Source organism: Aphanomyces astaci (assembly GCF_000520075.1).
Source record: "Aphanomyces astaci strain APO3 unplaced genomic scaffold supercont1.34, whole genome shotgun sequence".
NCBI classification, from domain to species: Eukaryota; Oomycota; class Saprolegniomycetes; order Saprolegniales; family Verrucalvaceae; genus Aphanomyces; species Aphanomyces astaci.
Window position 1 is genome coordinate 290,005 of NW_009798297.1, and position 16,966 is coordinate 306,970.

The 16,966-nt window shown below is 50.5% G+C and overlaps 8 protein-coding genes across 9 annotated transcripts; 3 read left to right on the forward strand and 5 right to left on the reverse strand.

Moving 5' to 3' along the window:
- Positions 1-732: 732 nt before the first annotated feature.
- H257_11501 (hypothetical protein) lies at positions 733-2,454 on the forward strand (the record flags this gene model as incomplete). The annotated part of the gene is made up of 1 exon (XM_009838465.1): positions 733-2,454. The coding sequence occupies one exon, from the start codon at positions 733-735 to the stop codon at positions 2,452-2,454; it is 1,722 nt and encodes a 573-aa protein (XP_009836767.1).
- A 1,393-nt stretch (positions 2,455-3,847) lies between these two features.
- Positions 3,848-4,147, reverse strand: H257_11502 (hypothetical protein; the record flags this gene model as incomplete). Its single annotated transcript, XM_009838466.1, has 1 exon — positions 3,848-4,147. The coding sequence occupies one exon, from the start codon at positions 4,145-4,147 to the stop codon at positions 3,848-3,850; it is 300 nt and encodes a 99-aa protein (XP_009836768.1).
- Positions 4,148-4,802: 655 nt separating this feature from the next.
- On the reverse strand, positions 4,803-6,920 carry H257_11503 (hypothetical protein). The gene has a single exon (XM_009838467.1). It carries the CDS (start codon positions 6,907-6,909, stop codon positions 4,870-4,872), a length of 2,040 nt encoding a protein of 679 aa, XP_009836769.1. The 5' UTR covers positions 6,910-6,920; the 3' UTR covers positions 4,803-4,869.
- Positions 6,921-7,164: 244 nt separating this feature from the next.
- Positions 7,165-8,027, reverse strand: H257_11504 (septum-promoting GTP-binding protein 1). The gene is made up of 3 exons (XM_009838468.1): positions 7,597-8,027; positions 7,443-7,526; positions 7,165-7,380 (listed from the first exon to the last, which is right to left on the reverse strand). The coding sequence occupies exons 1-3, from the start codon at positions 8,008-8,010 to the stop codon at positions 7,216-7,218; spliced, it is 663 nt and encodes a 220-aa protein (XP_009836770.1). The 5' UTR covers positions 8,011-8,027; the 3' UTR covers positions 7,165-7,215.
- A 206-nt stretch (positions 8,028-8,233) lies between these two features.
- H257_11505 lies at positions 8,234-10,126 on the forward strand. 2 transcript variants are annotated; one of them, XM_009838469.1, is made up of 8 exons: positions 8,234-8,348; positions 8,403-8,588; positions 8,647-9,132; positions 9,215-9,406; positions 9,490-9,665; positions 9,722-9,776; positions 9,870-9,986; positions 10,033-10,126. In XM_009838469.1, the coding sequence occupies exons 1-7, from the start codon at positions 8,259-8,261 to the stop codon at positions 9,957-9,959; spliced, it is 1,275 nt and encodes a 424-aa protein (XP_009836771.1). In that variant the 5' UTR covers positions 8,234-8,258; the 3' UTR covers positions 9,960-9,986; positions 10,033-10,126. The 2 variants fall into 2 exon arrangements, with proteins under 2 accessions (XP_009836771.1, XP_009836772.1); XM_009838470.1 differs by having other exon boundaries at positions 9,870-10,126.
- A 164-nt stretch (positions 10,127-10,290) lies between these two features.
- On the reverse strand, positions 10,291-11,106 carry H257_11506 (hypothetical protein). The gene is made up of 3 exons (XM_009838471.1): positions 10,818-11,106; positions 10,721-10,744; positions 10,291-10,664 (listed from the first exon to the last, which is right to left on the reverse strand). Exons 1-3 carry the CDS (start codon positions 11,088-11,090, stop codon positions 10,341-10,343), a joined length of 621 nt encoding a protein of 206 aa, XP_009836773.1. The 5' UTR covers positions 11,091-11,106; the 3' UTR covers positions 10,291-10,340.
- A 96-nt stretch (positions 11,107-11,202) lies between these two features.
- On the forward strand, positions 11,203-11,704 carry H257_11507 (hypothetical protein). Its single transcript, XM_009838472.1, has 3 exons — positions 11,203-11,275; positions 11,340-11,393; positions 11,466-11,704. The coding sequence occupies exons 1-3, from the start codon at positions 11,225-11,227 to the stop codon at positions 11,610-11,612; spliced, it is 252 nt and encodes an 83-aa protein (XP_009836774.1). The 5' UTR covers positions 11,203-11,224; the 3' UTR covers positions 11,613-11,704.
- Positions 11,689-16,845, reverse strand: H257_11508 (hypothetical protein). Its single transcript, XM_009838473.1, has 15 exons — positions 16,612-16,845; positions 16,452-16,545; positions 16,174-16,394; positions 15,949-16,110; positions 15,760-15,818; positions 15,660-15,705; positions 15,033-15,266; positions 14,732-14,842; positions 14,539-14,670; positions 14,349-14,467; positions 13,948-14,194; positions 13,164-13,370; positions 12,538-13,029; positions 11,962-12,270; positions 11,689-11,842 (listed from the first exon to the last, which is right to left on the reverse strand). Exons 1-15 carry the CDS (start codon positions 16,762-16,764, stop codon positions 11,735-11,737), a joined length of 2,694 nt encoding a protein of 897 aa, XP_009836775.1. The 5' UTR covers positions 16,765-16,845; the 3' UTR covers positions 11,689-11,734.
- Between the last annotated feature and the right edge of the window lie 121 nt (positions 16,846-16,966).

Here is a 16,966-nt window from a genome sequence, read left to right on the forward strand (position 1 = left end):
GATGGGGAAGCCTTCTGTACTACCTGGGGCGTCGAAAGTTAATCAGTGCGCTCCGCAGACAACGATTTCATATATTCCGTCCGGAACCCGAAATAAGACACAAAAGTAAAATCGCATTATTTCATGTAGTTATGCACGGATTCCATCCTAGTAAGGCGTCAAGGCACCGTTTCACTCGATCACAGCGACACAGCGTCTTGGCATCGAGTCAACAAGACGTTGCATGATTGCAACGTGTACACTCGGATTTGGCGGACTGTGTATCGACGCTGCCGGCGTTTTGCAACACGACGAGGTGGCGTCATTGGATAATGCTCGCATGGCAAAAGTGATCCTGAGTCAACCAATTAGATTTAAATTTTGTATTTGAACTAGCCAATCAGGGCTTGTGGATGAGGGACACTGTGATTGGACAATATTGATTCATTTTCATTGCATTTCTGTCCTTTCGAATTTATTTTATTATTGGCAGTACTACTGTGCGCCAGTCTCAATGCAGTTCTCTGGCGATGGACCACCTTGATCGGTCCTGGCCTCTTGCAATTCCAAGCTTGTGAGACAGATATTTCTGGAGAATATCCGCGACATACTTCCGATAACGTTAGCCTTATGATTTGCTACCCTTGTTTGTGATTATTCGCTACACGACTGCTACCACGTGTACCCTGTGACGTTCAAGGAATCGAACCCTGGAGGCACAACAATCAATTCATTTTCAATTTCACGGCTGACATGGCAAGCCACGGCAACAAGGATCCGGTGGACTTGGAGGAACGCGTGTCGTACATCCACTCGAACACGGCCAAAGACGATAATGGGTACGTCGAAGCGAAATCACCCAAGGACCTGGAAGAGGGGGCGCTGGCTGAAGGGGGTGCGCTGAGCTTGTTCTCCCGCGAAGCGTATGCCCTGTTCATACAGTACGGCGCCATTGGGATCATCTTCAACATAATCCCGGCGGTCCAGTATCCCATCTTCAACATCTACCTCAACTTGGAGGGTTACCAAACGTCGTCGTACAGGGTGTTGATGTACATCGGGTGGTCGTTCAAGGTCTTCTTTGGCATGTTGTCGGATTGCGTCCCCATCTATGGCTATCGTCGCAAGTCGTGGATTTTGGTCGGGTGGACCATCACGATGAGCTGTCTGAGTGTGATGGCGTTTTCGCCGTTCGGCGAGCCGTTTTGCAACCGCGAAAAGACCAAGTTTTGCGCTACGCCTTTGGAAAAGGTGCCAGAGTCCGAGCTGGAGTACTTCAACTTATCCGCCCCCGACAACGGCACGCTGTTCATCCTTCTGTCCATGTTTATCGCGTTTGGGTACGTCTTGGCTGCGAGTGCGTCGGACGCGATGGTGGTCGAGTACGCCCAGCGAGAACCCGCTGCCATCCGCGGCCGCATCCAGACCGCTATCTACACCGTGCGCGAGATCACTGGCATCCTCTCTCACTGTGTGAGTGCGTTCGGGTTGAACGGCTCCAACTACGGCGGGTCGTTTTCGTTTGCGTTGTCGCCGAATGCTCCGTACGCCATTTCCTTGGCGCCGTGTGCTATAGCGGTGCTCTCGACGATATTTGTACTTGTGGAGAAGAAGTCCGAGGCTGTGTCCTTCCCTCTGTGGTGGGGCAAATTTTGGGAATCTCTGCAGAGTCGCGTGTTGTGGCAAGTTTGTTTGTTCCGATTCCTCAGCAACGTGTTCTTCAGCGTGCGCACCACTGCGACGTTGCCCATTCAGACGTACTGGGCGGGGGTCGAACCTCTCAACGATGCGCTCTCGAACATCTTTGGCAATATGATGTTTGCTTCTGTTTTGGCGATTGTGGGCAAATGGGGGCTTAACTGGAATTGGCGCTGGACCATCGCCGCTGGTACCCTCGGGACGGTCGTCGTTGACGGCTTTACCGTGTTCTTGACGATCTGGGACGTCGTGCGCAACCAGTGGTTCTTTAATGGAGTGGGGTTGGCCGAGCAATTTCCCTATGGCCTCCGCTTTATCGTGTCCACGTACGTGGCCGTGGAAATCGCCGACAAGGGCAACGAAGGCGCCACGTACGGCTTGATCACCACGGTGAGCAACCTCTCGGGGCCCTTTGCTAGTATCTTTTACAAGTACGTCAACTCGTACTTCAAAGTAAGTCAGAATGACGTCAAGACCGACACGCTCGAGGTGCGGTGGGACGTCACGTACGTGTACTTTATTTCGTACGGGTTCAAGACCGCGTCGTTGTTTTGGTTGTTTTTGATGCCTCCCCAAAAGGCAGAAGCGAAGGCCCTGAAGGAGCGCGGTGGCAAGAGCAAAGTGGCGGGGTACATTCTCGTGACTTTGTTTTTGTTCTGCCTGTCGTTCGCCGTGTCCAGCAACATCATGTCCATCTATCCCTCCACCAAGTGCTATCGCGTTGCAGGGGGCAACGGAGTGTTGGACCCCAACACGGGCAAGTGCCCCGTCAAGTAGAAAAAGATGTCTTGCATTTTGAAGTAGCGTATAATGAACATTGCATATTTCGTGTTGTCCTGGCGATTCCAATATTGATCCATAAATGAGGCGATCGACATCTAAGGTTTGCGTTAACGTAACTTAGCAATCACGTGGCCATGTACTGGGCGGGGGTCGAACCCATCAACAACTTGATGGCTAGAATCTTGGGCAACTAGTCGCCCTAGATGCTACACAGCGAGTCGTTAACGTTACTCTGGAATTCTGGTTCATGGTGGTATGATCGGAGCAGTATTGAATGAAATGAACGGTGAATAATCGCTGTGGACACCACCGACGTGATCCTCGTCGACGGGCTTGTCATCTTTCCAAGTCAAGTATTGCTTGAAGGCAACGCAGGGACGTCGTTCGCAACCAGTGGTACTACAGTATGAAGGCTTGGCGCTGGCCGACAACGTCCCGTTGTGGCGGTGGAAGTGGTGGTGCCATGTACGGCCTGATCTCGACGATCACCAACTTCGCGAGCACGTTTGACGGTATTGACTACAAGTACGTCTCCTGGTTCTTCAAGGTGTCCCAGAACGACCTCAAGAGCGACAGACACCACCGACGTGCGGGGATGACGTCACGTAAGTGTACATTTCCGTGTAACGTTACGCGTGCAAGTTGGCGTCGTTGGGGTTGGTAGTTTTTGCTGCGTCCCCAAAAAGCAAACCCCATCTTCGACTGCCAGCACAAGCCGTGGATGTTGATCGAATGGACCATCACGATATCTGTCTGATTATCATGACATTTCGTCGTTGGCGAGCTGTTACCGCGAAAAGACCACGTATTGTGGCACGCCGCTGGAAATGGTCCCGACGCCCGGCCTCCAGCACTTCAACCTGGACGCCCCCAACCAAAGCACGGTGTTCGTCGTGTTATCCATGTTTGCTTCGTTCGGGTACGTCATCGCCGACTGCGCGTCGGATGCGATGCTGGTCTGTTACAACCCAGCGAGAACTCACCATTACGCGAGGATGCCAGCGAGCGAGCGCACGACGTAGATGGCGGTATGGATTCTCGATGCGGCCGCGGATGGCAACAGGTTCTCGCTGGGCGTACTCGACCAACATCGCGTCCGACGCACTCGCAGCCAAGACGTACCCAAACGCGATAAACATGGACAGAAGGATGAACAGCGTGCCGTTGTCGGGGGCGGATAAGTCGAAGTACTGCAGCTCGGGCTGAGGCACCTATTCCAACGGCGTAGCGTCACATGGATAGATCCATCCCATTTTTGGTCGTTCACGTTTGACACAAACTATTCTACACTTCAGGCCAAGGCACATCTTCCTAGCTATCAATAGGCAAAGCGATTGATGTACGATTTAACATTCTACGAGCTGTAATTCATAATTTATGGACAACATCAAAATTTGGCCCACGCCAGATGATTAGTCGCGAGGCTTCTTGCCGACAACCCGCTTCTTGCCGACAACCCGGTCTGGGATGCCTCTCGAATGAGGAGCCGAAGTTCCCGCCCAATCAGTTTCGCCGGTTTTTGGCCCTTGAAGTTGCTTCCATAGGCCTCACGCTGGTTGATTACCGTCCGTATGGCCTTGGTGGACGTTTCGACGTGCTCTGCAATGGCACGGTGTGTGAAACCATGGTCTCGGAGCGCCAAAACCATGCCCACTTCAACCTCGGTCAGAAGCGGTCCACAGCCCATCCTTACTAATGTTTAAGGTTAACGAGTGTTTTGTGTTTAATGTTAACGAGTGTTTTGTGTTTCTAGTAGGTAGTTGTGTAGGTTACCGGTATGTACTAGGCCCTAGATATCTTGGATGTGTGTATCTTTACCTGAAGGGCACTTGAACACGGTTGGGTCTATTCAACTGGCGTGGTGTCCAGGAAGGCAAATCAGGTTTGAGGTGATTTTGAACGACCCACAGCGGCAAATCGTATGTCAAAATATCCCGCCAATCATAAGCTATCGTTTGTTTCATTTAGTTTTACGACTCTGTGATAGGTCAAGAGTTGCGCCTGAAAAACTGTTTGGGTCTATTTATGTGGCGCGGACTGTACCACAATAGAGTTTTCGGACACTGGATTTAACATAGAATTGGAGGTTATGTGGCGTACGTACATGTACATGTACTGTACCAAAATTGAGAGTTTTCGGACACTGGATTTGACATAGAATTGGAGGTTGGGATTTCTAACTCAAAAGTAGAAAAACAACATAACATTATTTTCGGGGCTCGATCCATTTAAAGGTGCACGCGAATTAGCCAATCAATTCCTACAAAGGCAGTTTGGAACCTAACCACCCGAAAAAGACCACTACTACGACCAACAGCCAGCAGTACTCACATCAGACAAGACCCAAGTACTACTTACTACTACATTATCGTACATAAAAGACGTCCATATAGATTTCTGCCAATAGCGTTACAACTCGTGGACGCGATGGACAACCGTTTCAAGCTTCCAATCCCACACGTATGCCGACGCCACTTGGTTGGGCAAATGCTGCGGCGGGGATTCGCCAAACATGGTCACGCCCACATACGCGCACTTGGAGACGTCGTACACGCTATCGGCTTCGAGTCGGCGGAGCAAGTCGTGAGCCCACGTGGGAGAAATGTTGTGCGTCTTGAAGAAGGCAACGTCGGGGGTGGTCGTCAAGATGCCGAGGGGATCGAACAAAGGTTTGAACGGCTGGCCATTCAACGCGATCTTCAAGGGCAGTTCAGGCCACCGTCGGCCCGATTGGGTCTTGAGGTACTTGACGGCATCGTCGTCGTTGAGATCACGCAGTTGAATGGGCTGGGGCAGCCACGACGGCCACGCTGGATGCGGCGCGCGCTTGAGAAATTTGAACACGTCGTCGCCTTCCATAGCATGTAAGCGATGGGCCAGCTCATAGAGGGCGGCCTGCGCATGGCTCGTGGCGTCGTCCTGCTGCGCCTTCAAGTCGTTCGGTACGTCCATGTGAAAGTACCGGTGCCACAACGTAAATGCATGGTTGTCGAAATAGTCGGCGAGCGAGCTGTTCCAAGCCTGCCGCTCCGGCGTGTCGTTAGGCAGAAACGAGCGCAGCCGCTGGCCCCACTTGGTCCACGGCTTGGACGCGACCACCATCGACGTCAGCTCCTGCAAGTCATCGACGCTAGCCAACGACGCCTCGTCCATCTTTGCGTCGTCAACACCCATCGAGTCGTGCAAAAGCTGGTTCAACAACGGCCTGGCTTTTGCTGGTTCGGTTGCAGGTGGGAGGACACGAGTGTCCGTGAGCTCGGTTTTTTGTTCGGAGGCGACGGAAGGTTCAGATGTCGCCGGCGTTTTGTGTTGCTGCTGCCGCTGAGCTGAATTGGAATGCTTTCGAGGGGTCAGCAGATGCAGCCTCCCCGCAACCGACGACGAAGCGGTCGCTCCACTAGTGTTCTGACGTGGCTTCTTGCTTCGCTTGGATGGCAAGTCGCTTGTGGTGCTGGTCGGTTGGCTCGGCTTGCCGTCAGACCGGTCGTTGCTGTCGATGTCTGCGACGGGGGACGCTACGGTAGCCTCCGCAGTCGTAGCCGCAGATGCAGTCGCAGTAGCAGTGGTCGGTGACGAGGCTGGGAGGGCTGGCTTGTCGCTTTTGCGTTTAGGCGGCTCCTCGTAATCCTCGTCACCATCTTCGTCACCGTCGTCGTCATCATCGTCATCGATGGAGATCACCTCGACGACTGCTGACTGTTTACGCTTCGCTGAAGTCACTCGTTTGGACTGTCGGCTTGTGACTTTGGCCTTCTTGGCGGGACGAGGAGTTCGCGGTGGCTCGGATCGCCGATGTTGCTTGGTCTTTGTTCTCGAGGGCAGCAACTCGGCGTCGGGATGTGGAGACGGAGGCGGCACTTTGTCGACTTGACGTAACGAGGTCGTTTCTTCAATTTGAATATGCAGAGCCGGCGGCGACGTTGGTGGAACTTGCACCACGGCCGGCTGCAATGCGGGCGGTGGGGGGGTGGACGGTGTTGTCGGTAGGGAAGCCAGCGTCGTGGGTGGCAAAGGTGATGGAGCTATCTCAATGGGCACCACTGGGGATGGCTCATCGTTCGACGACTGGGGGGTCACGGGATTAGGAACGGCTGGCTCCGGTTCGGGTGGCGGTGGAGCAACGGGTTTCGTGCGGGCAAGGGAGAAGATCGTCACGTTTTCCGCGGCTTCCAAGAACTTCTCAACTGGCAATTCCAAGTCTCGAGCAATGTACGCGCGGACGAGGAAACGCAGGCCCTCGACGTTCTTGGTCCGAAAGGTGTCGGCCACCCACTCGACAAACCCATGCAGACTGTACCGAGCGGACTCCTTCATCGTGGTGTGTACAGTGGCCATATGCAGGAAATATTTGTCGGCATCTTGGCGGGCCATAGCTGTGGATTCTTGGACCCTTCGTCCCAGGACGTCGAGCTTCTCCAGCTCCTCTTCAACGATCATGCGTTGGTCCATCGTACTTCTGCTCGAATGAAAGTGAGGGAGGATTTCAATGCAATTCGGATAAACGGTGTCAATTCGGATAAACACAGTTGGGACAACAATCGACGGAAGTGGTTTGATTGGTTATATAGAGTGTAAATAACGTCCTGTGATTGGCTAGCCTGATAAAAATGCATTAGAACCCATTCTACATCAGTATTTACCCTGAAGTATGACGACAAAGTTACGACTGCTCTATTTTACAGTTAGTACAGTACTTTAGTGTAATGTGAAGGAAAATGTGGTTTATGAAGTATTTATGCTGCTAGTACAGTATTGCTAGTACTCAAGAATGGGGTCGCCAACGTTTTGAATCAGTGGGATCGTGCATTTCAGGTCAAACACTTTGCTGAGGACGATCTTGAACACCTTTTGGACATTCACAGCATGCGACGCCGACGTGAAGATCAGCGGCGCCTTCATAGCCTTGGCAAACTTGCGCGCCTGGCGAAAGCGCACGTTTAGACGACCCATATGCCTTGACAAGCTATCTTTGAAGTACCAACCTGCTTGGTCACATCGTCTTGCTCGTCGGGGGAGCACGTGGCAATGTGGTCGTACTTGGTGCCCACCAAAAATGGGAATGCGTTCTGCTCACCACCAAGACACACTCCATTAGCATAGGGCATGTCAGACGAGTACATGTGTTCGCCTTCATACCTTGTTGATGGCGCGCACTTGTCGATACCATTCCTTGACGCTAGTCAGCGTAGCTTTTCGAGACAAGTCAAACATGAACAGAACGGCCACGGCGTCGTTGCACACCAGTGGCAACATGCTGATGAACTCGCGGTGACCACCCAAGTCCCAAATGCTGAACGTGATCTCGGTATTCCGCAATGTGATTGTCTTCTCCATGAAGTTCACGCCCAACGTGTGGATGTAATCCTCGTCGAACTTGCCCTCTACATATTTGACCATGAGGCTGGTCTTGCCCACTTGCGCATCTCCGACCATGCCAACCTTCACCACGACATTGTTCCTGCCACCGCTCGGGACTTGTGCGTTCATCTGCGTTGTGTTTCCCTTCTCCTCGCCATCGACCTTGTCGTCGTCCAGCGCTTCACTTGACATTACTGTTGACGCGGCACAAATGAAAATCTTTCTGCCGCTCGGTAAATAACCGGAAACATTGTTTATAAAACGTCCAATAAGTACTTACTTGGAGTTTTCCTACAGTTTGCAAGTTTAAAATATTTGGTTTTTTAAAACTCGTGCGTATCCGGATATACCCATCGGTTTCCCATCCGATCTTTGCATCGACGTGGCCAGTGATTGGTCCAATCGAGATCCTGAAGGGTTTTTTCGATAAAGCCTCCACGATGTCGGCAGCAACCAAAGCAGCCGACGACGAGGTCAAGCTGTTGGTGACACAGACGTTGGAAAGTCAGGGGATCTTGGGTCAAATCAAGGTCCAATCATCTATCCTCCTTGGACATCACGTGGTTGATCACATAGAAACGTAGGCTCAACTGCGCGCTGCGGTGTATAACGCCATCCACAACGTTACCCACGAACCAACTAAATCCAAGCGAGACTTGGTTGCGACGAAAGATGCCTCATTGGCTTTACAAGTGGTAGTAGAGTTCCTTCGGCAATTCAATTTACAGCAAACTCTGTCGGTTCTCACAGCGGAGGCATCGCTCACAGAGGTATGGGAACTATGACCGACGCCCACGATAACAGTTCACAATCTTCCATTGATTCAAGGCCGACTTGTCGCGCACTCGCCGTGACGTGGCTGCGTCGCTCAACTTGTCAACACAACAACCGTCGTCCTCAGTAACACTCTTGATCGACCTGATAAACAATCAAGTCCGTGGACATGGAGAACACGACCTCCCATCATGCCAAAACCCGTCGACAATCTCCAATGTATCGCCCAACACCTCCAACTACGCAAGAGAGTCTCAAGACGACCCGTTGCCTGTCAAGACGCCCACAACCACCACATTGGACTCGAAACAACAACCATTCGCATCAAAAAGCCCCAACATCCTTGCATTTGCATCGCACGAACCACCCCCGACCAAAGAAGTTCCCCCAGCTGTCTCGTCTATGGCGAAAGCAGTGAATCAAGATCGAGAAACGACTTCGATTGCTCTCGACGACGACGAGGGTGAAGACGAGGAGTCCATCGCGTCGTCTGTTTATGAAAACTCCATCGAATCTCCGGCAAAACCTCCGCCCCCACAGGTACTTTAACCTCCAGCCTCAAGTCGCCAGGGGCAATGTCAACATGAAAACGGGTGGTCATAATCATGTTGGACGACTTTAGGTGGCCGTGGGGGATCTAAAACTTGACTCGGAAGCATCCAAAGCGAACGACGTACCTCCAACTGCCCCGACTTCGCTTTTGGGAACGTTTCCACCACTTCAATCCGCGTCAACACTAACCATACCTACACTCGCCAACGACGATGTCGCACCGACGACCCACGACGGCGACGACGACGACGAGGACGACGACGTAAGGGAATATGTACCAGTGATCAAAACACGATTGCTAGCAGTTGATTGACATGGTGGTTTGTGTGGTTGTGAACCTAACAGGCCGAACGACTTCGAGCGCTCGATGCGAGTTTGAAAGCCATGGAAGCGGAAGACGACACGGGCACACTGAGCAAACTCAAGGCGTCGCTGCAGCACGAGCTCGAGGCCAAGAGCGACGACGACGGACACTATGGAAGCGACTTTGAAGAAGATTTTGAAGAAGATGCGATCGCCAGGTAACATTGAATACCATATATACATATACTAAGGTTGTATGACACGGTGGGAGCAGTGACGTCGAGGAAGACGACGAAACCACAGCGCACGAGTCCGATAACGATGCACCGGTGCGTGATGAGTTTTGTTAGTTTGGCTGTAGATACAAGGGCAAACCACATGAATGGGGTTCCTATTGGTTGATGATCTTTCCGTTGTCTTAGGCGTTTAAACCTTCGGGAACAGACAAACTCGTGGCCAGTCGGGCCGCGTTGGACGCGTACGATTACGTCGAAGATGTAGTGAGGCCATAGAACAATGTGCCGTCGTCACTTTAGAAAGTAACCTCGTATGTGATGCTGATCCTGTAATTAGTAATGCTTGTAGCTACAACTCACTATGGAGCACATGTCGAGGTGGAAAGACAGCATTGGACGCACTGTGAATGGTCTACAGCTTAAATATGAAGATATACTTGCATCAAATTTACTTGCCCGCCTTGATATACGTTGATTGGGGGCGTTGCAATGCAACGGGAACGTGTCGTCGTCAACTTTTGATGCACTAGCATTAGTATATAGCTATGTTCACTACTCGTACAAATGCATGCAGTGCCATGAACATGTAGTATCTCGTTGTCGACTGTGGATATCCAATGGTATTTATTCCCAAGTAGTATTTGTGGTTAGGATTATTTATTCGTCCTTGTCTTCGTCGGGCTTGGGCAAAAGTTCTTCGAGGGGGCGACCGAGGAGCTTTTCAACAACTGCGCGATCCGCTTCGTCGAACGCTTCGGGATGGACAAAGTAGTGCTTGTCTTTGGCCTTGAAGTTGATCATGGGGTGCATGGACTTGTCTGGGAACGTCGCGTCGGTCAGTTGGAAGGCGGAGGTAGTCTTGGCCGCGAGCAAGTTGAGGGTTTCAACGGTCACGAGCTCCGAGTCTCGGTCGATCCACAAGCGAAGGACATACGGCTTGAAGAGGACGTGAAAGAGCGCGGTGGTCCCCATGCCGAAAAACTAATCAGATCGTGAGCTATACTTGGAGAGCACTGCGTTGGACGGGACGGACTTACCATGATGGTGCTGCACATCGCCCACTACAATCCGAAGCGGCAACACCATAAGGTCAGCGACAAGTGGAAACATGACGACTAGTTGTTCACATCGTACCTGGGCCACCACTGACGACAACACGGAGCCATAGATGCACGTGACAGGCATCCCGATGGAGGTCAACGTGCACGACGTGACGGACACTGCCTTCATCATTCGAACGGGTCGAGCCAACGGAGCTTCGTAGATGAGCTCCTTCGCTTCTGGCTTGCCGTTGCTCGCTTCCGTGGAGAAGAAGTGTCCATGCTGATGGGAGGCAGGGATGCCAATGGCTCGGTGTAGCTGCTTGAGCAGGCCATCCTTGGCCAGGCAAAGGCGGCGCACTAACATGTTTGTCAAGAACGTGATGATTGGCAGTCGGATTATCCGGATACGTATATCCGTCGTGAACTTCGATCACTGGGGATGCTTCGAACTTCGAATGTGCTACAATAACATTGGTGTGCAGCACATCAAGAACCACCATGTCCCGCAAAATGAAGCGTACCGTTGTCAAGTCTCAGCATGACTTGGAGGTACGAGAGAGACCTATAACCTCATTGTATGCATGACGCAAGAGCTAATGCGTGCTTCGCGTAGATTCGCCGAGCCAAGGACGTCAAGGACAAGCTGGCCAAGAAGCGCGAGAACCGAGTACGTTCGACGACAATCATCAATCCATGTTCTCCCTCTGATCTGTGACCTCATGGACATGCCGTCGTGTAGAAAGCGACGCAAGCCAAGACAGGCGTGAAGAAGCTCTCGTCCAAGGTCCTGCGTCGCATTCAAGCGCGCAAAGAACGCGACGGCGACGACGACGGCAACAAGAGCGACAAGGACCAAGGCGAGGAAACCATCATGGAAACTGAATAAACAACCCGTCGCGGCCGTGAATATTAATATTTTTACCGTGGAAAAAAACAATACTATTTGCTTCAATAATAATATCCTTTGTCGTGTCAAGATGTTGAATATTTTTATATATAATTCTATCGTCACAATCGGTCGAGGCATTTCGACATGTACTTGTCCATGTCTTCGACCTCTTCCAGCGTTTCCTTGATCACGTCGTACACCATCGAGTGCCACTTGTCGTTCATGTACTACACACGCATCCACAACATACAGTATATCAACCTCCCCATGTTCCACGGCAACTCAAACATCCTTGTCATCCTCTTAACGTCATCCATACAAATTCCGACTCGAAACGGCATTGTACCTTGAGTTGCTCGTCGACTCGCGTGGCCTCTGTCAAGTACTTGCTGATGAGTGCATTTGTAGTGCGATCCATGGCGCAGCTGCCCTGACGCAGCATGGGCGGCAGCGGCTGCTGTGGGAGGCCCTTCCGCGGCACCGACGAGGGCGATGGATGGGGAGGTTGAAGGGCCATGTCGAAGAAGCGTTCACCCATGAGCTGGGTTTCTAGGGACAGGGGCTGGCCGTTGAGCACTTGGACATTTTTCAACGTGTGGCTGACATATGGTCGCAACAGCCGCAAGTGGCACACGGGGTTGTGTGAGATGGTTACCTACGCCACGATAAAACAAATATATTAAAAAATATATATGTCAATATCAATAACTTGGAAAAGTCCGAGTGTTGTTTCAGCCTACTGTTGAAACGAGTCGCACCCAGAACAAATGGAGTTTTTATTATATATATATATTTATCCCACTGACGGCCACAATCAGGAAAATACATGAATGCATCGATCAACCATACATCGAATGACTTAGTACAACGAATATATCTCCATCAAAACACTATATCCAGTGACTTGTTGTAGTCATACTACCTCTTCGGCACGGGAGCCGAGCCTGGCGACCCAATGCAGTTGGTCGAGGGATGTGAGTTGGTTGTAGGCGAAATGCACGTGCTTGAGTGCAGTGAAGCTCTGGAGGTACACGTTGTTGCTGCTAGTACTACTACTAGTACTCACGGCCTTGGCGATCACGTCGAACGGAATGTACTTGAACACGATCGCAGTGACAATCGCGTGGATCTTGACGCTGTCCAGCGCTTCCAGCGCGTCGCCATATACAAACAGCGTCCGCGACTGGTCCGACACTTCGACCTCTGAGAACCCGATCTGGATCGGATGGCTTGCATGGTTGGCCATGGTCGCAGTGGCCGCCAGCAGCCGCTTCATCGACATGTGCTGGGCCTTGTCAACCAACATGGGGGTGGCCCCCCACGGGTCGTCCAAGTTGGCTGCCATCACGTCCATGTCAAACTTTTCTTCCCATTTCTTTCGCACCGCCGTGATCGCGCGCACGCGCTGTGCTTCCTACAGCAATGTTCACATGCCGTGAAGAGGGTTGTTCGGTTTGAGGGGTGCTAGTCTATCATCGTCAACGACGAAACCCCGAAACACCGGAACCCCGAAACCCCCGTTGGAAAGGACATCACTTGGAAACGTACTTGGTTTTCTTCGCGCTGTTGTTCGCGGCGCTTTTCCGTGGCCTTTTGAGTCAAACTGAACGCGTCGCGGCGCTCGTCATCCGTCACAGCTTTCAAATCCAAGTTGCGCAACGACACAAAGTTCTGGATCATGAGCGACCGGTAGTCGGGGCTCTCGACTTCGTTGAATTTGTTGCCGTCCAGTCGGAGCTCAGTCAGGGCCACCAGCTAGAATGAGTCGATCTTATTTCTGCTTGTAAACAAAAACGTACACAAAAGCACTTGCATTGACACAGGACCACTCATGGCATATCATTATTGCACGTGGGTGCCGATATATTTGGTTATCAATTTCTTGACAGCAACATATATATATATCTATAAAGTCAATTCGATTCGAATTCAAGTGGGGTGCTCAATCGAATCAGCAGCCCCAAATCGGCAGACAATCGATTAACGACCAATCAAAACCCAGAACACAAATCAAGTGGCCAATCAATTTCTCCCTTCAACCATTCAACATCGAATTATGGTGTGACTTTTCGTAGTTTGTTGACACTGGGCTTTTCTACTTACAAAATTCAGTACAAAAATATCATTGATGGATTTAGTGAATCGGCACAAGAATCCAAATTTCAGCTGAAAGCACTATATATCGAGAAATACAATCCACCAACCGACTCTAATCATGCATCAATATATATATATATATATATATATATATATTCATTGACTGGTCATCGCATTTTTGTTTTGACATGCACGAAGAACGAGACATCACGACTCGTATGGAATAGCCGTGTACCTGGAACAGCGGCTGTAAGCTTTCCTTGGACGGGAGTTTATTGTTGGACAAGAAGAGCCGCTGCAGCGTCGGCAGTCGGCCCAGCGTCGTGGTGGAAATGGCGTCGATGAGGTTGCGTCGGAGGTTCAGCTCGGTCAAGAGCGTCAGCGTGCTGATGTTTTCTAGCACCGTGATGCGGTTGCCAGCTAGGTTTAACACGCGCAGTTCGTTCAGTTGGTCGAGGCATTCGATTTTGTCGATTTCGTTGCTAGATACATATATATATTAGCCACACGTAGCCAAGGATAGCCATGGATGTATTCGTTGAGAAATATATTATATATGTTATATTCATTGTGATAGACGATTTTTTAAATGCATTCTTTGAATGATATGGTTTATATATATATATATTATCGTACCTGTGCAAGTCCAGGACGTCGAGTTTGGGCAAACACGCGAGGTTTTCAATCGTTTGGAGTTTGTTTTTGCCCAGCATAAGCACACGCAAGTTGGGCACGACGTGTAAATTATCGATTTTCTAGTCGGGAAATATATATATTTGTTTAAATATATTTCATCAACCAGTGTATGTATGTATCAGAAAGGTACCTCGATTTTATTGTTGTACAAGTCCAAGAAGATCAAATTCGGCAGCCCGTGGAGGTTGCCAATAGCTGTGATCGTGTTGTTTTGCAAATTCAGCAGACGAAGCATGTGCTCGCCGTCCAGCAGGGGCACCACCTACGTCGAAAGAGTTGTAGTAGTACTAGTAGTACTAGTCTTGCAAAGGTAGTAGTACTACCTTCAACGCCCGTCGGTCCAAGTTGAGGCGTTCGGGGTTGGCCGTTTTCGCGCGCTGGCTGCGGTACACTACGGGCACTCCTGGCACATCGGGGGTTTCCCCAAAGCAAACCTAATGAATTGCATTGGATATGTCGAGCATTTCAAATTTTTGAAAGCAACTATATACACATATACATATCTACATATATAAAACTACATCCCCGTTGAATAATCGTTCTATAAATATATATATATATATATATATACAAAACATATATATAAAATACTACGACTACATATTGTCGAAACATTGTTCGTACGTCTGCGTTATCTGCATCTTTGTCCACCACCGGCGCCCGTCGATGGTTGGATTTGTCGATCGTGTGCACAATGGACATGGCGGGTTCTGGCTTGGAAGTGTCGGCCCCGAAGATTTGCGGCCGCGGCGGGGAATTGGCCGACGGACGGAGTCCGGATTGGTCGGTGGTGCCTCGAGGTCGGTTGCGTTGCGTCTGCGATGTGGAAACAGATATCACCGACGCCTTGGCATCGTCCTAATATATATATATATATATATAAATTTTCATTTTTCTATATATTTACATTTTTGTTAATAATTATTTTATATTAGATATTACAAACATTAAATCAAATGCCTTCAGGTATTTTTAAAATTGTCAAACAGGGACGAAACTCGGTCATAATGATCCGATAATTCTTTGTGGAAAGATCATCCCTTAACAGATAAAAGGTACTCTAACAGGCTGATGACTCCTATCGACGGAGTCGTTTGGCACCTCGATGTGGGGGTGTGTACAAAGTCTAGTAACATACACGTATGTACACATGGCATGTGGATTGCGTATACTGGGTTGTATCGCAGATCAAGACACTAGAAAACCAATGGAGAATGCATGATCGTAGGTAGAACAGCAACAGGGTCGTACGTCGACGGAAGGCGCGTGGTGGACGTTGACGCGGTCGTGGATGGCGCTGTGACAATGCGCAACGTGAGACAACGTCACCAAAATAGTAGTAAGAACGCACCGAACGTAGCCTTTGATAGGTTGTTTGTCCAATGGGTGGGTCGTGTGATTGTTTGACGCCTACGAGGATGCCACGTCAGTACGCCATATATGCGATACAAAACGTTGACGACGCGCAGTCACTACAATCATACCATATATACACATACAAAACCCTCAAGATCACCAGGACAAGGGGTGTGTACAGTACCTGCTGCTGCTGGGATTGAAAGGAATGGAGGCCACCGGACGTGGGACCTCCTCCGGCAGTCGATGGGCGTTCTGGGGCCGCCATAGACGAGGACTGGCCGATGCCTGCCCCTCCTCGATGAAGCAGCTTGGCTTGGTCGGACGAGTTCTTGACGTCCTTCCACTAGCACAAGTCCAAATAGATACAGGATGATGATGATGTTATGTTGCATCATCACACATGTACCGTGTCGAGTTTCACGGCGACTTTGGACTTGTCAACGATTGTAGTCTGTCTCCGTGTGCTGCCTCCAGCGGCAGACGAGTTGGTTGGCTGATGGCGACCAGTGTGCGGAGCAGTTCCCACCGACTGCTGCATTTCGTTGTTGCCGGTCCACTTGACCGTGGAACCACGTGCCGTGGCCGACGACGCTGCCACCGCAAACTTCTTCTTTTGAGGCTTGGTGTCTATGAGGATATAGATATGAACAAATCGATTGTCTGTCGATTGATTTCTGTATGTACGCTTGACGGTTTGGAAAAAGTCTGGAAAGTGGTTGTCGGCCAGCACGGTGCGCTCGTTCAGGCGCGAGACGGCAATGACGCCGCCCTGTGTGACCTGCATGACCATCGACCACCACATACACATATAAATCGTACGACATTTCTTGATGGCACGATGTACCGTGGGAGTGACGAGGCTGGACGCGGCTGATGTGCCAGGCTTCCGACCACCAGAGATTTTGTTGAAGAGCCCGATGGCCTTGGCATTTGGGATACTTAGCGACGACAATGCCGCGGCAGTCGCGGCGTTGGACACATTCGACGTCGATTGCATCTATCTGTTGCGCATGTAGTGGCGCTGGCCGTGGCAAGTCCTTGACCGTCGATGGTTTCGGCCGAGCCGTGTCTTTTCCGCAACCCGGAAATAATAATATAGTCCAAGGTGATAGTTTCACCATCGATGCATACGAATACCAAGATAATAATTTAGCAACAAAACAATAGATCAGAAATTTATAAGATCTTCCCAGGATATA